The sequence below is a fragment of the Alnus glutinosa genome, chromosome 7, assembly GCF_958979055.1.
Source record: "Alnus glutinosa chromosome 7, dhAlnGlut1.1, whole genome shotgun sequence".
In the NCBI taxonomy this organism is placed as follows: domain Eukaryota; kingdom Viridiplantae; phylum Streptophyta; class Magnoliopsida; order Fagales; family Betulaceae; genus Alnus; species Alnus glutinosa.
The window spans coordinates 21,619,015-21,643,387 of NC_084892.1; the positions used below are offsets into that span (position 1 = coordinate 21,619,015).

The window sequence follows — 24,373 nt, forward strand, 5'->3', positions numbered from 1 at the left end:
TTATATCATTAAGCGATTGTTTTAACACCTAATACTAGGTCAAACATATATAAGAGAAACCATGTCAAGACTGCTATATTTTTTGTCATTTTAACTTTAAGATCTTAATTTTCAGTTTAATAGATTCGAGACTCAAGTTTGGGCCAATTGTAAATTTGGGACCTCTATTAGTCTTTTTGTCAAATAAATAATAAAAGACAAATATTTCCTCCAAACTAGGTTGGAGAACCTAAAAAAATACTATATGTCTACTTTGCATGTGAGAATCACGCTATTTAAATAGTAAGGACAAAGTTCGACGAGACGCATATTTTTTTAATAAAATTTCTTTCAATTATGTCTCATCTATTTAAAAAGCATGTGCTTCTCATATGCAAAATAGACACGTGACATTTTTATAGATTAGGTTGAAGAAATCTCCCAACCCTTTGGATGAAAATTCTATCCAATAACAAATAGATATATAAATATCATTATCTATCTCACGAAAAGACTGACAAGTGTCTTGAAACACAAGGATCCTAACCTTATTTTTATTTTTTTTTCTAGAAAGAAGCTATGATTGGGTTTTGTACAAAAGAAATGATTTTTATATATCTTTTACACATATTTTGTACATTTTTATTTTAAATCAACCATTGAATCTGTAGGACCTACATGTTGGTTCTACATATCAAATAGTTAATTTAAAAATGAAATGTACAAAAAAACACATCAAAATATATCAAAATAGTTTGTTACACGAATGATTTCACAAACACATAACAGGATAATTTGTTAGGTTTTGAAGGAACCTAGACCCTTTTGATTTGTTAAAGGAAACCTAAACTTTTTCAAATACAAGATTTGAGATTAATTTTTTTGCATACCTTCTCATTATTTCATGATGCTTAAATAGAAAATATTACCACTATAGAGATGAAAATAAAAATAAATATGGAATATGATTACCATTAATTACATATATTCTAACGTAAAGAAAATATCCCATCATATTATATATTCTAATATTAATATCTGCTCCATTTTCATAACATAGTTCCTATTTGCATTTTCACACAAATACCCAAGAACGAGTGTAGATCTGCTATGATTTATCCGTGGCCGGAGAGTGGGCTTGGAATGGAGGCGCTGGGGGCCCATAATACTGCGGAACTCTGCCTGCTTCGCTTCGACCCCGGGCCCTACCAAGAAGGTAAAACGCAAGCGCTACGATGATGATGAACAGTATGACAGGCAATGAAACCACCACAAAATAACCCATTTTTAGGCTTATTTCTGCATTATCAACAAACGTATATAAAGCATTAATACAAACTTCTCCTAAATCAACATAAACATCAAAAAAATTAACAGACCCATAATTTTTCTTTTTTTCCTTCCATCTTTCTCGGGTGATTCAGAGCCGCCAAAAGCTGAAAACTGTAGTCACTGTTTCCTTATCTTTTACCCTCTTCTTTTTTTTTTTTTTCTTTATAATTAGGTAAGCCTCAAATCCTACATAATTCTTACATAAAAGGAACCAGCGTTATGAAAAAACACCAAAAACTAATTAGATGAACAGCTTCCGAAATGAAATTTCGAACCCAAGGATTATTTTTATTAAAGCACAGAAACATGTAAATAGGAAACCGATTAACCTAAAAAAGTAGAAAAGAGAAACAAAATTTGAGCTCTAAATCACTTCTTACCTCCTCTCGGTCACCCGAAGCTACGCCAACACAACGCGATCAGTAACGATAGAAAATTAGGGATTAATGATTATAGCCACAATTAACGAAGAGAGAAAGAAAGAGAGGAAAGGACAAAAAGTGGTTGGTGCTGAGGTGGCGTATTCCCAAGCACAGGTCCTCCACGTGTCTGCACCATGCGTTGTTTTCTTATCCATCCATTCAACTTTTTTCTTCTTTTTTTTTTTGGGGGGGGGGGGGGGGGGGGGGGGGGGGGTGGGGTGGTGGGGGTTTGGGGTTTGGTGGGCAGAAGAAACTGGCATACATTGAATTTGTCCAGTCGCATCAATTATGTAGGTAAAAGTGGCATGTTGACGGCAGTTTCTTATCTTTAACCAATAAGAAAAAACCAAAGAAATGTTTGGTTTTATCTAGTACATCTCCATACAAAAAATTAACAAATTTATCATTGAATATAGATATAAGATCAACAAATGGTCCAACTGATTCAATGATAAATTTACAAAAAAAACATACAAGTAAAAAATTGGCAAGAGATGAATGTGTATCACCTTCCAATAAAAAATTTGAAGCATTAGCAGATACAGAAAACAACTACACTACGCTGCATTCAACACGGTTACACGGCCTCTCTCTCCCGACTAGCAAGGGATTGAGCTGTGCTAACACCACCGCTAATCCCGTTTTCTTGCTGCATCCGTTTTCAGTCAACATGCCAACCTATTAAACAACTTACTAGAAAGACAACACACAATTGCAATATAATCAATTTTTCACCTTTCTTCTAACCATTTTCATTAATTCTGCTGCGATTACATACCCAGTAATTGTTATCCTATGCATATTTAACATACAAGGAAATAAACTTTGCAGCAAAAACTTTGATACACATTGAGAGAGAGGAAGCTATGAGGTATATGGAGCAGCAGATGTGGGAACCTTTCGTGGAGCAGAGCCATCATGAGCACCAACAGGTTTGCTGGATAATCGACGCTTGTAACGTTTGAGGACAGATGCCAGATTTTCTTTTCCCTTTGGGAAAGCCACATCACCGGCTGCAGTTCCTGTCCTGCCCTTTCTGCAAGAAATTGCAATCTCTACATCCTTGATTATATCTAGAAGCACCGCTGAAGTTGTGCATTTTCCCCTGCCCGGTTTAGAAGCAGGGGGCAGCATTCCATTTGATACAGGTGGGCTTGACTTCTGCTGGTATGCTACAGGGATTTGAAGGCATAAGCAAGGGGCCATTGGAGATCGAGGTTTTGAAAATGCCACATCAACGATTCCCTATACATAAAAAGATGTCACTGTCAAGGTCAACAAACTGAAACGATTTTTCTTTCACTACAAAATTTAAAAGAGAATTAATTTTTTGGGCATTGCTATACTTGTTGTACTCATTCAAGGAAACAACGGGTGCAAGAGTTTCCAAAACAAATGAACCTAACAAGATATTCCTGACAATGCGACGAGAATTCATCAAGCAGATCTTACAGGGTGGTGAAATCTACCCCACTAAAGAAAAGCGGGACAATTTTTTCTGCTTTGTCAACAACAGGCAACCAAGACAAGACTATGACTATCACAAACAAGTGATTCTCATTCAGTCACAACATAAACTAGCAAATAAATATTTACCTGAAGACGGTTGAGTACGTAAGTATACTTCCCCCATAGCTCTGGCCGGCTTTCCATAAGTGACAGGTCAAGAACCCGGTGGATGCACCATACTCCAAAGCTTACTATCAAATCTGATTTCCAGATACAGCCCTCCCCGCAATTAGGAACCGAGTAGATCGAAAAGTTGTTGAAACTCGCCTCGTTATTCCTCGTTGTTGAACCAGACTTCCTATCAGAAGACAGATACTGAGACTCACCCAAGTGAACCGTTCTATTCATCTCTCTAGTTTCAGCTTCATAAAGAAATCTCTCCCTTGCAGCCACACAGTCAATTAGATCCTCATCAGCCCCATCATTTTGTCTAAACAACCAATCGGATCCTTCCAATTTCAACAGCTTCACAATGCAATGTCTAAAAGACTGAAGAAGTTTGGCCTCTGAATCCACAACAGAAGTAGCTTCTTGAGTAATTGAACTTGCCCTACTTCCAACTCCTTCGCTCCCAACAGAATGATATTTATCAGCTACACCAAACTGCTCAAAAGGTTGTCTAGACCAGAGGGATCCAGTGTCAGAATTCCACTGCGAGGAGAAACCATCTCTGTAAACTTTTGAGGGAGACAGTTCATCAAATGCCAAAGGGGCTCCTGTTCTTGATCCAGAATTTGGATACAAGGATGGTTCATAACCTGTTCTAGCAACAGAGGATCCATATCCCACGGCACTGTCCCATTGAGCACTCTTATCAGAGACATATAAATCCCGCTGAGGGACTGACAATCCTGACATGTCTGGCAAGCTACGGTACTTTTTCGTGTTGGCTGAGGTTAAAAATGTCTCAGCAGGTCCAGAAGGGCAGAAATCATAAATTGATCTTTCAGAATGCAATGGACTCTCCCTGGATATTGCAGGGTTTGGTAAACCAGAGCTTAACCCATTGTGCAACTTTTGCCCCGAAGAAAATGCAATTGAATCTCTATAGTTTGTAACACCCAAATATGGAAATCTAGAGTCTGAAGACTCCATTGGATTATTCAAGTGATCAGAGCTTCTGTCTTTAGCCATTCGATAGGATGCTAACTGATAACCATGTACTGTAGCTGGCTGATAATCCCAGCTTTCAGAAGATGGCAGATTGCGCACACTAGAATAGCGTCTTTCGCTGGGGTCGATGACATTGCGGCTTGAATTCTGCACATATGCATCCAACAACTGCATGTGGTTGGACCACAACGAGGAAGATCCTCTTTGAACCCCATACGACTCCAAGCTCCTTTGCACATTCTGCTGTTTGGGAGACTCATATAAACTTGAGTTTATAAGATGATCAGGTCCCCTGCCTCCCACAGATTGCAAGTATCCAGAAATTTCCTTTGTAGTGATATCCATTTTCAGTGATGAAGAGGTAAGCTTAGAATCCACTCCTAGCAACACATCCAGTTTCTTAGCCTTCGCTTCTTGAGTAGCTTGACCATGGAAATCATACAGTTGACCCCAAAAATCATCAAGAACTGCCGCTAGTTGACGCCTTGCTGCACGACCCAATCCTGCTAATCTTGAAAGACTTCCAGCACCACTTCCACCTTCATCACCTTTCCCACTGAGACTTCTAAATGATCCCGGACCCTCAGATGTCAAAGATGGGGTGCTCCCAGAAACCCCTTTAGATGATTCTTCCGCCTCCCAGGCGTCTCCTTCATCATCATCTTTTTCAGTTTGTAGATCTCCCTCAATTCCCAGAGTCTTTTCCACAGGGTCTATTGATTCAGTTTTCACAGTTCCAGAGTCCAGCAATTTAACATCAGAAACCTCATTAGAAATTGTTGAAACAGGGACTGACTCTACTGTGGTTCCCAATCCCACCAGGCCACGTGTGGGGGAGCTAGGAAATGTACTATTAGAACGATTTTCCTCTATAGCAGTCAAATGGAGGTCCTGATCAGGCTCTATAATAGTTTCAGGCAAATCAAGATCAAAATCTGCAACTGGTATGTCTGAATGACTCTGCAACAGGTGCCTCCCATGGGCTGGTGATGGTTCTTGCATCTGAACAGGTGCCGCCTCTCCATGATATCCAGTTCCAGTTAAATCAGTTTCCTCTCTCTCAGTGGATGAATCAGGTACAGCCTTTGGCGTATCCCAGTCCCACACCTGAGCATCTAATTTAGCACTTGCAGATTTTAATGGGGTAGCTAATAGCCAAAGCATCAAACAAAGTGACGCACAAGCAGTGACAAGAAGAACTACGTACGAGAAAGACATACTACTCCCCATGTTCCACCTCAAATTTCCAACCCATTCACTATTTCCAAATGCCATTTCTACCACAAACATAATGTTCAAGCCTAGCATCCCAATAAAAGTGAGGAGGGCTAAAAACTCGACAAACTGAGAAATTTTGTAGACACCCATTATTGATCTTGATGCAGCAACACGGAAAAGGGGGATCACAGAAGATGGAAGTAGCAGAGCTACCATCACCTGTGTGAATATAAGTAGTTGAAACATCCCATCAGATCCTGAACTCCACACACAGTAAAGGGCTGGAACAACAGCAATAACTCTAATTGTAGCACAATGAAGCCAACCAGGAATGTCCAGCTTCAAGAAATCGTGCAAAACTACTCGTCCACATAGACTCCAGGTTAATGATGTGATTTGATTTGAGAAAAACAAAACTAATAGATAGGCAAAGGGAGCTATGGGACTCCTAAACACCTGCATTGAAATTTGGAAATTTGAAGCTGATCATTTTCTGTCAAGATACTGAACAACATCTTGCAGTGACAGTCATCAAGAATAATTGCATTTAAAAGAAAAAATCAAACCTGTTCCATTGGTGAAATTGCATCCTGAAAAGTAAGCATGACAAGGCCGGTACTGTTAAATACATTTGCTGCTGAGACCATCAGCACACAATTCACCAGATAAATACAGCTAAAGACAAATAAGATGGCAACAAAATGGTTATGGCACAAGGCATCCTTGGAAATGTTTGTTGATCCCTGAGATTGCTGCAAGAATATTACAGATAACAAAGGTTCAGAAATTTGACAAACGTGTCTGAAATGTAATATTGAAGTTTTTCCAGTCAGAAAATTTATGGGGTGGGGGATAAACTTGGGAAATTAATGAGTTGACATGTACAATAAAGAGGATTGTCGAGGGAATCTCAAGTTATGAAACTGCTCTTTTATGAATCTCATGGAAGTGTCTTGTATGTGAGTCACAAAAAATAAATAGGTCAAAGAAATTAGGTGGGAGAAAGACAACATGGTTATCAGTGCACTATAACTGAGCATGTCAAGTGCATACCCACTGTGTTAAGTTAAGAGTAGAGGATCTATTTGTTTATGCTATATCAGCATGAACAAAATGACTAAAGATAATCTCTTTCAAAGAATATCTCGAAATTATGTTATGAATAACATATAAAAGTAAAGAAAAAGAGTGAATCCCAGGCAAATTCCATGTTTATGTTATTTCAAACAACATACAGATGACCCCGAAAGATGCACTAAAAGTGAAGTCAACCAAGAAAACAAGATGGGACAATGCCGAAAAGCATTTATGGTACAACACATGCAACAAAGAAGAAAGCATTCACGCGCTAATTGTAAAGAGAACATTCAAATGCACTAGAAGAAACCACAGCAATTATTTATTTCAAAGTGCTATTTTCCAAACAAACATATATGGAAAAATCAACTGCCATACAACATTAATGAATTTTTTTTTTTTGAATTAATATTGTAACGCAACGATAGACAGTTCAAGGACAAAGAAAGAACCATAGAGGAGCTCATTTCCTTTTTCTTTCATTCTTTGTACTCTTGGACGGCTACGTTTCTCACACTTTTAGTGATTAGTTTTAATGATTTCCTTATTTTGTTTTCTTCTTCTTCTTAATTGCCTTTCTTGTATACCCCCTGTGTACTTGATTGCTCTTTACGTTTTTTTTTATATTACTCTTACTTATCAAAAAAAATGTTGTATGACAGTTGATTCTTCCTTTCAAAAAAATTAAGACTAGAAGTGATATCCACTAAAGTACTAAATACACAATAAGAAAATAAAAAATGTTTGATCTTCCCAATGAAAGAAAATTGTGTATCATCCTTTATCGAAAAAATTGTCATTAATCCCGAGTCATTTAAATATATTTCAAGAAAGTCTTTCAAGAAGACAATCCCTATGCCACTCCTAAATTCAATGAGCCAACTTTCTGGCATTAATTATGCAAAGGCACCAGCATTACTGACTATAAACCCTTACAAAGGTAAGGGATAGTGAAAAGAGACCAGTAAATGATTCCACCCACAGATTATTTGAAACATACAGGGGTCTACAACCACAACTGTCAGGACATGAGCCATCTCTTAGCATGTATTCTTGTCCAAATATCAGACTTTGTCAAAATAAATTCACTGTACTTGAGTTAAACATATCAGTATCTTAGTCTATTGCTACTGTAGTTGCATATTATTCAGTCCTTTCTGCCATATATACATGTTTTAGATCCTTTACTCAATACAAACACCGTGCTAACTAGAATTTGAGCCTTTATGGCAAGTTAAATTTAGATTTTAACTGAAAAGAGATCACAAGCGTAGTCAGCACCCTGTGAAGTGTACCCCAAAACCATGGTTGCAGATTACTCTTGCACTTAAACAATTTATTCTTGGGAATCAAATACATGGTTTAATGATTGATAAAATATAAAGTACAATCCTATTTTCTGCATTATTTGCAGTTCCATAATATTATCATGTAGTCACATGACAATATTACCGTTGGACTTTTAGACTTCTACAATTATCTCAGATGCCTCACATCCTGTTGAACACCCTGTTAATATTCCAAGCTCAAATCTCTTACCAGTCAAATTTAACAAACAAGAAAAAGTATTCAACCAAGGTGAACATGCAGGCATGCCCACAACTCCAAGGCTACCATATTTGACACTAGTCAAAGTTTATAGCAAAATGCAAAAACCAAGATTCAATGTTCAGACAGTGCTGCAACAAGGAATCTTAGTCAGGCAGTGGCAGTTAGATCTCCTATTTTGAGTTATGGACACCTCACTCATGCATTATTGCAACACCAAGTTTATAAAGCCAAACATTGTCAAAACAAAGCTACAATGGCAGTAAAATAATGAAAGACCAGATTCATTCGAAAACCAGGAAGAAATTAAAAAACATAAATAGATGCAGATATGCACATACACATTGGACACTTACAGACATATGCTGAGGCAAAAAAGAAACAAAGTGGATAATTACAGAAAAGGAGGAGGATAGAAGGCAGAGATACCTGTACAATAGAAGAATGAAGAAAGAAGTTATGAGGCATGATATTTGCCCCAAGAAGACTCATAAGTGCGTACACACTCTCTCCACTTAACTTTGTTAGCATCCCATTCATTGAAAGCGAGATTTCTGCTTGACTGATGAGTGCTCCAAGAACAATAGAAAGCAAAATAAAGCCTGACATGCATATGCATAGGAACTTTGCCTTGTTGTTCTCCTGGAAAGTTAAATTAATAGAATTATAGATGACAATAATGTGAAACAACCTTCCCAAAAAACATGTATGTGAACACACTTACCAGGAGGATGGCAAAAAGTGGAAATAAAACAGCATTGACAGCAGTCAAAAAGACACAAGTGAACAAGTCCCACCCAAAAAGAAGATTAAGTCCAAGAGCAAGGCCAAGGACCTAGTCAAATTTGTATAAATATATGTTAGTAATAAACATAAAATTAAAAAGGAAAAGGAACAGCTAATCATGATTGTGAAATGAGAAATTACCATGGTAAGGTCCAATGCAATCACAGAAACCTCTGTTTGGACTCCTATGAATATGCACGTAAACTTATCGTACTCATCACTGCAAATCTTTGGCATAACAATTTGGAAATAAGAATATTAAAAATTTACTACCATAAGAGAGAGAGAGAGAGAGAGAGAGAGAGAGAGAGAGAGAGAGATGTCAGTAACTGTGAGCATTTGTTTGTGAATATGTGCGTGGTGGGTGGGTTGGGGGAGGGGAGAGGTCAATGCTCAATCGCCCCACTGAATAATCAACTAATAACCAGAACCAAGTGGAAGAAATTTACAACAAAGGATGCAGTGCGTTCCAAGTGGACCCATGTTTTTATGAAAATCTCATTGAGGACAGATATGTATGCATACACACCTAAACAACATCTACCTAAGGACCTACTACATAGATTTGAGGTCTTATAACATCAGTGATTCAGTGTTGCGCCTTCTTCAATGTTGACTATAGTGTGACAGATAAAATAGATCATACAAAGTACACTAATTAACTTCTACTTCCAATTTCTTTTCAATTGTTTCGAGGGCGAAAGGGTGAGGGGTAGAGCTGTAAATGAATTGAGTGTTCATGAACAACTCAAGCTCGACTCGTATAAACTTGACTTGAACTCGGTTGGTCTAACAAATGAGTCAAGCTAGAACAATAATTATTTCTAATAAACGAGCTAAAACTCAAATAAACTCGGCTCAACATAATACTATTATATATATATGTGTGCGTGTGTGTTTGTGTGTGTGTCGTAGAATAATATATGTAGTAATTAATGTAAAGTTTATAGTATTTTGCTTAGTAATTTTATGCTGTAGAATTAATGCTAATTTTCCGATTACTCGAGCTCAAGCTCATCTTGTTTAATTAAATGACCCGAGCTCGAGTCAAGCTCAAACTTGGTTGATTTTTATTGGGCCGAGTTCGAACATGTTCCTAAATCTCGATTCGACCTCGAGCCGACTCGAGCCTATGTATATGTTTTTCGAGTCGAGTTCAAATAGCCAATACTTGACTCGACTTGAATCGCTTACAGCCCTAGTGAGGGGCGACATAATGAACCCGAAAAGTAACAGTTCATCAACAAAGAGAGAAATATAACAATAATTCTTTACCATAAGTAAAATCCTAAATAGAAAGAAACAATACCTGTGCAAGATCTTTTCCAGTGACTAAGCCAATCCGAGCAGACAGGTATTGACATAAAATAGCAGCAAAATTGAATACAAGCATCAACAGTACCAGATCGGACCCAAAACGAGCACCACCTTCAACAGTCGCTGCCCACTTCCCAGGGTCAACATATGCAATCGAAATCAGAAGCACAGGTACAACAGCAGGAAATAGCCGATTAGGACTACCCAGCAGACGGTTAGAATTAAAACTCTCAGCTTCCATGTTATCAATTGGTACTTTGAACAAAACAGAAGTACCAGTGTAGTATGATACTTAAATATTCCAAGCAACAGGAGAGGATGTACAACCTTCACAAGGCATTTACTGAGACATGCAACTTCTGAGATTAACAATACCAGCTGCAGTAAAGCACAATTCTAATCTATGATCACCCTAGAAGTGAATGGAATGAGTATATACATCCAATGATGACCCAGATGACATGAGTCTTCCAGGCCCTACAATGCAACTTGCCTGAATCAGACCAAAGAGCTTCAAATTGTTACAGCTATCACATTAAACTTCCAACTCTAGCTGTGATCTTTAGATCCCAATAGTATGCTTTCAAAGAAATTCAATTGAATGCCACCATAAACTGATGTTGATACCCAATAAATTTTTCTTTTCATCGCCTGAACATGACTAGAAATTTAAACCAATTCATGCAAGACTTCCACCATTTACTTGAATTACAGAGTATACAAAATACAGATCCTCAACTGAATTTTCCACAGAGCAGACCCCATTAAATGGAGTCACCTTTCTTCAGGCCCCCCTTAGGTCTAATCCTGATTCAACAAATCACATCAGTTTGCTACCAGGAAGAAAAGAAAACAAACTCTCATTCAAATAAAGTGCAATCAAAACTATAGACATAATATATTCGAACAAGAAACTTGAGACACAAGAACGATGTATAACTGAAGATATGACCAAATCAAAATTCACACACTAACAAGAAAAACCATGGCCAATCAGATTCTAGGTTGTGTTACTTGGAAAAAGAAAAAATAAATAAATAAATAAAAAATCCAAAAGACCAACATCTAAAGCTTAAAACATCATGAAGGCAGGATACCAAACTATTTGAAAATTTTGATATAGAAATCAAAGAGAGGCACCTTATTCAACTTAGCATTGTCACTAACTCACTATGTTTTGATCACAAATCTTCTCTCCTTCTCTACTCTCTGTGGCCAAGAAGCTCAAAGGGCTTACAGGCGAGCTTATGTTTACTCTCAGCCTCTTTGATTGTTACACAGGACAGCTAAGCTCCCTAATTAAGATTCCATTCATTAGGGGACACCAACACAAAGGCCCAACTCAAGTACATTCCAAAAATGGAAATAGTGAATCGAGAATGTTATGTTAATCCTCTCTTTATGCTTCCAATTTCGTTAGAAGTAATATATGATGCTTAATTACATATCAAGTATCAACACAAGATAGTCAATCTTACCAAAAGAGGGCCTAAGAAAATCACAATCCACAATACAACACAGTGCAAACCCAAGTCTCAGATGTACATACCTTAAAGATACTCACTTGGTTTTAAATAACAACAAAAATAAGGTGAAGAATAATTATAGCAACCTTACCAAGAGTATTAAGCAACACAAAATCAGCTTAACAGTAATTATAGCCACCAAACAAGAATCTGATAGCAGCCCATCAAAATTCAAACCATAAACATCAGCATAATGCAAAGACCCAGCTCAAAAACCTATCTCAGATCTTCTCACAGCAACACTAAAACAACAACAACCCAAAATACACTCAAAAACAGATACCAATCTTTCCAAAACAGAGAAAGAAATCCAAAGCTCAAAACCCCAGAATCAAAAAGATCAGAAATCGCCTCCATGGATCTGAGGCAAGAAGAAAAAGAGTACCAAAAGACCAGCTTGCACGGACACCGAGGATGATGACGATATAGATAGGTAGACAAAAGCTCAATCAAAAATCAAACAGATTGTCCGTACAGTTAGGGTTTTCGGAAAATGGTTTTACCTTCTTCTCCTGCAGTGCTCTCGCTTTTCCTTTCTCAGCCAATCTCTATCTTTAGTTCTACAAGTAGATCTCAGACACCATCAGAGACCCCACGGCTTAGTCATTTTATTTGTATATATATACACACACACACACATATATATATATATATATATAATATGTGTTTATATACACACACAGAGAGAGAAGCTCAATTTTCTGAGAGAAAAAAGTAAAGAAAATTACGGGTTGGTTTTCAAGGCCATCTTGAAGAGAGAGAAAGAAGAGAGAGAGCGAGCGAGTGTAAAAAGTGGATAAAAGTTTCAACAAATGTGTTAAAAAGCTTGCAACTAGCAAGCTCCAAAAGACAGTTAACGTTTCCTCTACTTTTTCATTTACACCCGAGACCCTACTTTCCCCATTTTCTTCTCTCGCTCTCTCTTTTATTTATTTATTTATTTTTTTCTCTCTTTGGCTTGATTTATGATGGCACCTCAGATGTGATCTTCCCCTGTTAGAGGAACTCGAGAAGAATGCCAGTTGTGGAATTGAATCTGCATGAAATGGAGATAATCATTTATGTTTCAGATTTTTTTTTTTTTTTGTTTTTATAATGTCATGTCATTTAAAATTATTAATATATTTATAAAAAAACAATTGTCATGTGATATATTTTTTTACTCGTTTCAATAGTATTTATTTATTTTTAAATAATAAAAAAAATTAAAAAAAATTTATATGTAAATCCTACAAATTCAATCATTAATATAAAAAAATTGTATAAGGGAGACAATGAAAAATTACAAAATCATGAAGCTGACTTGGAATATCTGGATTCCCATAAATGTCAATCTGCATAATATCTGAACTACAACACAGAAGGAATAAATTTTGAGTAGTGCAGTAAATATGACACATAAAATACCAACTTTCATTTCAAGCGTAACCTTTCCCTTTTAGATACTGATAACAAATTTAGTAATGCCACATCAGCATGAAAAATAAAGAAATCTGTATTAATTATTTTGTCTCAACTACACAATATGGATCTACAGCATCGCTAAGGAAATGAAAGCCGTACAAGTTGAAATTGTTGAACAAGTACTAAATGTTAACCGTCCATTTCTATTTATTTTTTTTTTTTTTTTTTTTTTTGGGTGGGGAGTGAGAATGACATCCACTCTAGCTTACGTGGGTAGGGTTTGATGATAAGATTATACAATAGGGGAAAAAAAATTGAAGAAAAAGTAGTTTGTTCTAACAAGAGTTTTCCTCTCTCTCTCGGATCAAAACGAGCCGAACGACCTTATATGCGACTTATGACAATTCAAAATTTATTGACTCGCATAGATTTTAAATGAGATCTCTCACATTATTTGTCCAAATTAGTAGCAATTCGAAAAGGTGATTGATGTGGGTCGTCCCAACATGCGGCGAGTGAAATGTAGCATAATTGGAATGAGACAAGTGAGACAAATACTTGCGTTGGCAACTAAAGATGAATGAGACTAATTGTGCCCGAAATGGAGGGGCATTTGTTTCTATATATCTACCAAATTTTTTCAATTGGAGTTTACATGCAATAATGACGTTGTTGTTGGTGGTCCATCACGGGAAGCAAAGAGTTAATACGGTGACGTTCTTTTCATTCCACAACAAGGATAGAAGCTTTTAAAGAGGTTAATTAGGCGAAGTGGTTTCACAAAGTGGTCTTGTACGTCTCTGTCACCATTTGGGTCTATCCATTTCAAAGGCATTCAATCGTTTCCTTCGGTTGGGACAAAAAAAGCACGCACAATTTGACTATGTGCATAAAAGCTATTCATATCTATAATTTTGTTAAAAAAAAATGTTATAATTTTCTCTTTATTTTGCAACATTAGCATTATATGATCTAATGATAAAAAGATAAAAGTGAAAACTTTACTTGTAACTCTTGAACTTTCACCAATTTTTAAAAAAATGTATTTAAATTTTAAAACGTCTCAATTTAGAGTATTCATTTTTATAAATTTTTTAAAAAATAAAAATAAAAAAATAAACACAAGGGTATTTTAGAAATTTTAATAGGATTTAACGAAAAATTATAACGGATGACTGAGATTGAAATTTTCTGAAAAATGAATACTTTAAATTGTGACGTTTTAAAATTTAAGTACATTATTTCGAAAGGGAGATAAATCTAAACTAGTTTCTTCACTTGAGATAATAACAAGAAATTAAGGGAGAAGGAAAAATCACACAAATGTACGTCTACAAAAAATGGGTGTCTTTTTATATCTATTGTTCAGATTCTCCTGCAATCTTTTTGCCTTTTCTTTTCTTGTGTAAGATACAGTTTTAACGCCGTAAGAAAGTGTATCACATACGTACAGGCATGTTATAGTATAGTACTATAAGTTACACAAACTGCTAAGCTTTAAGTGGTCTAACAATTTATGTTATCAAATTGAATATTTTTCAACTCGCAAGTACCATTTGCAATGATTAAGTGAAAGCGCTAATCAAATCTAAAAAAGATTAATGAAGTTGTAATTAGAGCTTGATTTTTGTAACCACTAATAAAGCTTAGTCTCACCTAGTAAAAAAGTAAAGAACCAATATGAAATTTAGCACTTATATATGAGTGCCTTTATAATTTTATCTACTTCATACGAACTATTCGTCTTTTCAATGTAAGATTGAATGTTACCCAGATAAGATGAAACAAAAATGGACCTCTTTTTACAAAAATAATAATAATAATAATAATAATAAAAAGAAAAACAAGAGCCTAATAGCAAAAGATTGAGACTATGAGTATAATAACTTTAATCTCGATCATTCATTTTAAAATGAATGCTCGAAATTTTGTCACATCATCATGCAAATTAAAATCCTACAAAACTCTTTTTTTTCATTAGTTGCCAACCCCTATCGACGCCCTCACCAGCCTCCTCGACACCACCACTGCTTCACTGTCACTACCAATCTCCCACCACCACTAGGGATGATCGGTCACTTTGAATTGGCCGGTCGACCTTTAAGGGTGGCCTAATCACCAATTTGAGCAAAAAGAGGGTTTGACTATTCCTAACTAGTCTTTTGGAATGATGGAACTACCTCCGTTAGAAAATTAGTAATGACGGTGCGGCAACGAGGCTAATGAAGGTGGCAGCGGTAAGAGTGATGTGACATATCTTACCTCGTTAATTTAAAACGAATAGTCTATATTAAAACTATGACACATGCAGGTACTATGTCCTACATACTGCACCCAATCTGGCAATCTCAATTCAATAGCAAATGGGATTACGCTTATTCACCACAATGTGCGGGGAAGGGATATACATATAAAAGAGAGAGAGAAAGAAAAAAACATCCCTGCAGGCTCAACAATGTGTCATACGTCCTTGCCCTCTCTCTCTCTCTCTCTGATGAAATTGTCGGCAATTCAATGCATCAAAGCTACTTTTGCTCTCTACAAGCCTATTATTAATATTAAGATAAGAGGCAATATTATAATGCAGAACATGTAAATGCGCCAACCGAAGCAAGATGATTTAACTGATCGAGTTGAACATGTTCATTGAACTTCGATAGTTCGATCATATGAGCCCTGAAAAAATTGAATGCTATTCCTCAAGTGCATGCAATCGTTAATCATGTTAAATCAAATTAATAATTACTATTGAAACTACAAAACTATCTCTTTGGCAGTTGAAGTTACCGTTAAAGGAGACAAAACCCAATACAGCCAACATGGCCCAGATCATTATGCCGCCAAGATTCTGGTTTGCTTACTTTTGTTTACTAGATTGAGATTTTTGGGGCTTTGTGGCACAAGTTTATTATATATATATATGACTCTTTGGGTTAGTCTTCGGGGAGTTGATTCATTGCATCTTTATCTAAACTATACATTTCAAATCGTACGTGTTTTTTTTTTTTTTTTTCAAATCCACGTATACAACATGTTCAAGAGTGATCACTCTCATGGTTATGATCTCCAACTGACCATGCATGTCTCCAACCAAACGTGCTCAATTTCATTTGTTTATGTCGGGGGTTCATGGATTGGTGGCTGGGTTGTGTTCTGTGATTAATTCTATGGTGTAGTTCAATTTTTGGAGCTTTCTACATGATCAATATTGCTTAAACGAAGTTTGAGTCAGTTTTTGATCTTCACAATAATTGTATTTCCCATCTCAATTTACTAGTAAATATGAGGATACAACTTGTATAATAATCAAGAAAGATTTGTTCGATCATGTTTATGAAAAATGTACGACGTACTTGATAAATTATCACTTATTTCAGAAGTCTAAGTTAATAGAAAAATTGAACCACTTAACCATTATTTTAAGGCTTCCTCTCATTTGTAGGTCTATTGTTTATAGTATTGCATGTCCCTCAATTATTTAGTTTTACTTAAGGTTTTAAGACAAGGAATAATATATTATAGTATCAAATATATGGTCCAAGGTTCGAAATCTCATTCTACCGCCCATTTAAAGTTAAAAATTTAATGTGTTAGGTCCATTTCTTTAGGGTGAATCTGGATCAATAAATGAGAAAGAATATTAGATAATGTTAAGTCACGATTAAATTTACATTTTCATAACTATAAGATTAAATTTTTGGAAATAATCAGTAATTTATTGTCACTATCTTAGTATCTTATGGTAAAAATTAAATGTGAAAATACAATCCATGCACCAGAAATTTCATTTTTAACTTTGAAGTAGTAGAAGCGTCTCTCCATCACTAGATCCTATTTTTTTATTTTTTTTTTATTTTCTAGCTAGCATTTCTATAAATTTTGATTTTATCTATATTTTTATCTTAGCACAGGACTCTCGAAAACACGAGGTGAAAAGTGCGTCGAAGCATGAATTAACCTAGCAACGTAAACCTTGAGTGAGGTGCACTAGCTAGCTAGCGAGCAACTTCCTTCCCTTATAATAACATGACTATCATACGCGAAGCAAAGCTTGATAGGAGTTTGAGCAAAATGAAGTTTCAAGGGGATGTTACTAAACTTGTAGGAATAATATATGAGACTAGTTGATCTTCTTTTTTGATGAATGTTTGATCTTCATTTTATTAAGTAAAATGTAAAATATATATATATATATATATATAGGGAGAGAGAGAGAGAGTCAAGATAAATCACTATCTATCACATATATACCTTATTTTAATATTTTCTTCCGTCTCCTTCTTGTTTATATGAAACAATCAGTTTTTTAATTCTTCTTTTTTTTCTTGTTTTCCGAGCCCCAGCTATCTTGTGTTTTTTTTTTTTTTTTAAGCAAATTTACAGTGAGAAGGGAAAAGGGGGAAAGAACTACAATCTACAACTAGATCTTGCTGCTTGCTTGTAAATTTTTGTTGGCTTTGATCCATGGTGCATTACAAAGAAGAGAGAGAGAGAGAGAGAGAGAGAGAGAGGGGCTTCAATATCTTACATTAGTTTGTAAGGGAACTTTTTCTACCATGCATATTCATCCAATTGAACTTCATACACTGTTACATTTGAATGGTGGATTGGTGTTATTTTTTTATACAGTGAAACTTCAAAGTCGAGCCAGCAATTGGTATGTGTCTAGAAAACCATGGTGGCCTGGTGCATGGGTAACCCAAAAGATTTGTTAGTAGTATACTGTATACCAACTGGCATTCCTTTTCTTTTCTTTTCTTTTTATTTTTAAAGATAACATCTACAAGCATCTACAAGAACAATTTGCAATTTGATAGGAAAATATCAAGACAAGTTTGAAAAAAATTTCATCAATTTTTTTTTTTTTTTTTTTTGGGTCGGTTAAGCTAAAATCTTCTTGTTTTGGTGATTAAACAAACTTTTTGGGATCTTGTGGATATATAATCTCCTCTCCTCTCCCCTGCCCCCTCCTTTAACCATTCCATTTAAAGGATTTAAGTTTTAGACATGAGCTTCTTTTTTTTTTTTTTTTTTTTTTTTTTCTATTCAATATGGGTGAGGGAGAATGGGGAAATACAACATTAGGCCATCTCCAGTAGTTGGAGTTAAAATAGCTATTCAAAAAGTATCAATCTCTACTTTAACTACTGTTTTTCTAATATTCTCTCCAACAGATTTACTATTCAACTCTCTACTTACATTTAAATATTATTTCTTATTCTTTTTTTATTATATTTTTTTTTTATTCTTTTATTCTCCTCATTTTTCCTTTCCGATCTCTCTTTCTTGTTCTTCCTTTCTCTTTTCATCTGAAACACACTGAGAGAGAGATCGAGGGATTTAGGGAGAGCTGGAGATGGAGAGACCCGAGAGAGAACCGCTGAACTCGACGAACCCAGACGAAACCCATCAACCCGGTCCTCCATGAATCGAGCTTCGGTGGCCTGAGACGAGTTCCGGTTGAGCTAGGCGTAGATTCAGCAGAGTCAGAGGTGATTTCCGAGAGACAACAGCTGAACTTGACGAACCCAGACAAAACCCATAAACCCGATCCTTCATGAGTCAAGTTTCGGTGGCCTGAGACGAGTTCCGGTTGAGCTAGGCGGGGATCCAGCCGAGTCAGAGGTGATTTCCGGCGACTGGTAAAATAGGTTGATGATTTTGGTTGATGATTTTTAGTTGAACCCATCTAATTTTGAAGCTTGAATATCTCCCCTGTTTCGGTTATATGTATCACGGCTAAAGCTATATTTATGGTTGATTTTGATGATTTTGGTTGGTTGTTCATGGTTGATTTTGGTTGGTTTGTTCATGATTTTTTGTTGGTTGTTCATGGTCGATTTTGGTTGGTTGTTCCTGATTTTGTTGGTCGTTCATGGCCGGCAGAGAGGGAAGAAGAGGGGGAGAGAAAAAATATTAATAAAAAAAGTGTAAACAGATGAATAGTAAATAGCCAGTGTTGGCTATTCACTGTTAAGGAAAAAAGTGTAAAGAAGCTATTCTGCTGGATTGAAAAAAATAGCAAAAAAAATCAAATTTAACAATTCTAATTAAAATAACAATTCTGTTGAAAATGCCCTTAGAAGAACACGAATATGGTGGGCAACCCTAACAAAAAGCTCGTAGACAATCCAAGACGGTACAACAAGCAAAGGACAAAAAACAGTCAGAAATGAGTCAAAGCTCAGAATGATTAGGAGTGCTTCATTTTCAATATGTTATATCTAATATATTAAAGGTCACCCGGAGTGGACTAAGGCATCAATCTGAATTCCAAGCCCTAACCCTAGCTTGGGAATAAATGCTTCCCTAGCAGCTGCTTGTTGAAGAAAAATGAAGCCTTAAAAATCTTAACCCATTGCATTTATGACATGATCGATCTTAACTATAAAGAAAGTTAGATTTTTTATACAATTTTTTTTACAGTACATTTTCCTTTAATTTACATACTTCTAGAGAAATTTGGTCAAACTCCCTAAGTTCATGATATTTGAAGGGGTGGCTCAAACCAGTCTCAAATCTACCAATGGGTTGGCTGTATCACCCTTCCCAAGTAGATTTTTGAGTGGTTCGAGCTACCTCTAATGATGTAGGACGCTACAAGTAAGTACTTAACATGACTTCCTTCTGGCATACAAACAATAAAAGATTATAACTATCTTCGATTCCTCATATTGCAATAGAAACCACACTAAAAGTCAACTGAATATACAAAATGATTAAGACCAGTAGATAGGACTCATGTGCGTTTTGTAGGGTTAAGTTTTAATTATTAGCTAGTTTGAACATGTACTTTAATCTATTCAAAGTTTATAATTAATAATGTTAGTTGTTTTACCTCAAAATGTCAACCTAATCCTCACAATAATCTAGATAATTATAATATATTGTTTTATGGAAAAATAAGTAAAATGAAGTCTATCTTACAATTGTTACAGCATAAAAAATTATTGTGCAGTTGACAAAAAAGAGCTCATCTTTTTTTTTTCTTTTTCTTTTTTATAAGTAAAAAAAAAAAAAAAAAGAGCTCATCTAATCATATATATGTATATATAGTGAACTCATATAAAATTTAGGGTTAAATACCTTATTGATATTTGAATTTTCAGTTTTTTTAAATTTAGTACTTGAGTTTTCATTTGTTTCATAGATGGTACCTGAGTTTATGTGTAAAAACCACTTTGATACTTCTGTTATATTTTTCATCCAAATATTAACGGTCTGCCACGTGTCTACCGCTGAGGTTGACACGTGACACTATATAGCAAAAATTAAAAATTAAAATCTTTAAAAATTATATAAAAATAATAAATAATACAATTTTAAAAAATAAAATTGGTGAAAACCCATCAAACAATTTTTATATAGTGCCACGTGTCAACCTCAGCAGTTGACATCTGGCAGACCGTTAATATTTGAACAGAAAAATGTAATAGAAGTACCAAAGTGATTTTTACCTCTAAACTCAGGTACCACCTTTGAAACAAATGAAAACTCATGTATTAAATTTAAAAAAGCTAAAAACTTAGGTTACCAATAAATTATTTAACCCTCAAATTTAATGGCTGATTCCAAACCAGAGAGAGAGAGAGAGAGAGAGAGAGAGAGAGAGAGAGAGAGAGAGAGAGAGAGAGAGAGAGAGAGCACCTGAACATACTGATAAAGACCAGGAATTGCCATAATATCTCCTCCCAGTAAATTTAGTCCAAAGTCTATATATACATGGCTGCACATATATAATATACTTGTCAGTTGTCATTGTACTTACATGAGACTATAACTCATAAACCATTCACAACATTACTTATAGACTCTACTACTCTATCGATCAAATATGCATAAACATTTACCTTCTCCATCAAAGACACTGCTATATATGCTGGCAAAGCATGTGAATGTTGGCACAACAAGAGGCTTCAGAACTATGGATGGTGCTGCAAATATTTTTATATCCACCAGCTGAGAAAACAAGCATGAACTACTTTTCATAAACAATACTTTGACTTTTTTAACCCATAACAGAGTGGGTATTATTTAATACCAATTTCCAGCCCGCAACTAAACAAGAAACTACTGTCATCAGAGGTCAATGGGCAAGATATTGAACTTCCCTCATCTTGTTTAAATTTTAAAGAATGAAGTTGACTATGCAAGTCTAAGACTGGGAGAAGGTTTTGTATTTTTGTTCACTACTAATAATTCATTGCTTGAATATCTATATTTGTAGTGTCTTATAAATGCCTAAAACATATACTTTTATTGATTTTAAGTTGGTTCTAATGGAAGAATCAACTAGAAATATTTACAACATTTCATTCTATTAATAAAGATCCTGTAAGGAAAAGTTGGAAAAACTCTCGATGTTTTATTGTTGGTGGAGCTTCATGTTTAGTTAGCACTACTAATCTCCTGTTAATCTTGAAAAAAAATTGGGGTTTTATTATTTATTATTTTTTACCTGACAATTTTTTTATTTAGAAAATAAATCCAGTATACTAGAATCATATTTGATATTTAGCTTATTAGCATATATTGTGCCTTGTCATAAAAATTCATGTGCACATTATACAGAATCAGCAATGAATTTGTTTTCTGATATTTTAAAAGCCTTTTTTTTTTTTTTTTACTACAAATTGGGATTCATTATTAACTAAAAGGAAAAACTACAAAAAAGCCATTCAAACTACAAGTCGTTTTTAAAGTAACCCAATGAACTACCAAGTATAACACTATAACCTCTCAAACTACCAAAAAGTGCCAAAAAGACCAATTTTATCGAAATATTCCTATAATACCATTGCCACGTATCATATATTCAATTAAAAATAAATAAATTTAAAAATATTCAAAAACAAAAATGAAGGAGTGGCTTGAGCCACCCTTTTGAACCAAATTTTGGCCAATGTCACCCCTATTTTGGCTAAGAGGGTGGCTCCCATGGCCAGTTTGAGGGTGGTTCAGCCACCCTCTTGGTCGGTCTGGGGGTGGCTGAACCACTCTCATGGCCCTTGGGGATGGCCAAACAACCATCAAAGAGCAAAATAATGGTAGGTTCAAACACCTTCAGCTCCAAGGACCAAATCCTAAACCTTTTTATTATTATTATTTTTCTTTTTGGCCCTCGGAAGTGGTTTCGGTCACCCCAAACCAGCCATGTGGGTGGCTAAGGCCAAAATTGGGGGGTGGGGGGGTGGTTGTCCAACCCAATTGGCCAAAATTTGGTCCGAAGGGATGGCTCAAGCCACTCCTTCAATTTTTTTTTTAATATTTTTAATTTTTAAATTGTTTTAAATTTTATTATTTTTTAATTGAATATATGACAAGTTAGGAATCCAAGCAGCTCCATTGAGTTTGCTTACCCCCACATGAGACAAAAGGATGCTTAATTTGGTCAAGAATTCAAACCCTAATTATTCTCAAAATAAGTAATGGAGGAGGAAACTTGCGGTGGAGTTGACATTTAAGCCTTTTAAAGAGGACAATGAACGATTAAGTGGACCTTTAAATGGGTATGGAAGACATTAGAAGACATGTCATTGTACAGAGCTGTAACAGTTTAATAAACTTGGTTTTGGATTTAGGAATGATTATGTAATGAAAATAGGAATGAACTAGTGAAATCGCATAGCTAGCTAGATTGATGAACCAAATGAAATTGGAAATTGTTTGGCCCTTCCCTCCAAGTTCTTACTTAACAATACAATTCAAAAGCCGCCTTATTCTACAACTCGGGGCATTATATAGTTGCCCATACAATCAGCCATGCACAAGACTTGGACCCAAAGTAAACAAAACGCACCCTACTAAAAATAAAAGGGTTGTGATAGAGGGGGACCTTTAACCGCCCCCCTCCTCTCCTTTACAATAAAAAATGCAAATTTATTCAAAAAAAAGTGTACCTTTACACCCTCTATCACAACCCTAAAACCTCTCAACTAATTTCTCGTAGCTTTACTTCAAACGCACCGTTTCTTCCTCTTCAACTGCCTCCAGTTGTACGCACCACTTGTTACAAGAGCTGGTTTGCTTCTCGTTTTGCTCCAATGAGCTGAAGATGTTGAACAGTTGAAGGGAAGCATCACAATAACCCTTATGCCTTGGTCACTTTGGAGGAAAAAAAAAAAAACCAAGGTCAATATTATCTTTAACACTCTTAACTGTTAATCTCTAAAAAAAAAAAATGTATAAGTTGCTTAGTTGCTCTATTATGTGTAAGATTATAAGATGTTTATGGGTGATTTATGAACCCCTTTTTGCTTGAATTAGATTATATATAGGTCTATCAATTTTTGATACGATCCGTGAACCTTATACGAAATTATTGTGTTAGGGTTGAGGGTTATGACCCATTTAATTAAATGAGTTAGATTAAGATTGACCTATATAGTCTTATATCTATACTTCAATATGATTCAAACCCGACATGCGAAACTAATGCTGACAATTTTTTACATGATCCGCTAATCTAACATGAACCCAAAACGACATTAAAGGATATGACCTATTTAATTAACCTGGTGGGGTTAGGATTAACATATATGATCTAATACCCATGCTTCACCATGATCCAAACCTGACATGCAAACACGAATCGCCACCCCTTTAGTACAAATAGATAAACTTTTGGGGTGACCTTCTTATTGAGTTTAGTTATACTTATGGTTTCATGTGCCACTATATAGCCACTACAAAAAAAAAAAAAAAAAAAGCAAATTCTGGACGGTTTAAAATCGTCCAGAAATGCGAAAAAACCGTCTGGAATCAATTCCAGACGGTTTTTTCTAGACGGTTTAAAAAAACGCCTGGAATTCCAGACGGTTTTGTCCAAACCGTCTAGAAAATTATGGACGGTTTGGTCCTAAACTGTCTAGATTTACCTTTTTTTTTTTTTTTTTTTTTTTTTTTCGGTTCCCTTTTACTTTTTATTAATATAATTGATTATATAATGAAAATTCTCTGGACGGTTCGGTTCCTTTTTTGTTCGGTTCCACTGCTTGGGGGTTTCAGCGGGATAGGGCCTAGGAGGGACCGTCGCCATCGTTGGGGTAGAACCAGGAGGGACCGTCGCCGTCGGTGACGAACACGCAGAGGTCGAAAGGCCTTGGAGGGGCGTGGGGATGCGGCGGACTGCTGGGAAGAGTG

At 35.6% G+C, this 24,373-nt stretch overlaps 1 protein-coding gene and 1 long non-coding RNA gene across 3 annotated transcripts; both read right to left on the reverse strand.

Moving 5' to 3' along the window:
* Positions 1 to 921: 921 nt before the first annotated feature.
* On the reverse strand, positions 922 to 1,908 carry LOC133872526 (uncharacterized). Its single transcript, XR_009901051.1, has 2 exons — positions 1,692 to 1,908; positions 922 to 1,278 (listed from the first exon to the last, which is right to left on the reverse strand). It is a non-coding gene; the product is annotated as an uncharacterized LOC133872526 (long non-coding RNA).
* Positions 1,909 to 2,217: 309 nt separating this feature from the next.
* On the reverse strand, positions 2,218 to 12,551 carry LOC133872520 (ethylene-insensitive protein 2.1). 2 transcript variants are annotated; one of them, XM_062310045.1, is made up of 8 exons: positions 12,331 to 12,551; positions 10,294 to 11,108; positions 9,126 to 9,212; positions 8,923 to 9,033; positions 8,628 to 8,840; positions 6,140 to 6,325; positions 3,330 to 6,029; positions 2,218 to 2,978 (listed from the first exon to the last, which is right to left on the reverse strand). In XM_062310045.1, the coding sequence occupies exons 2-8, from the start codon at positions 10,540 to 10,542 to the stop codon at positions 2,598 to 2,600; spliced, it is 3,927 nt and encodes a 1,308-aa protein (XP_062166029.1). In that variant the 5' UTR covers positions 10,543 to 11,108; positions 12,331 to 12,551; the 3' UTR covers positions 2,218 to 2,597. The 2 variants fall into 2 exon arrangements, with proteins under 2 accessions (XP_062166029.1, XP_062166030.1); XM_062310046.1 differs by lacking the exon at positions 12,331 to 12,551 and adding an exon at positions 12,213 to 12,233.
* Between the last annotated feature and the right edge of the window lie 11,822 nt (positions 12,552 to 24,373).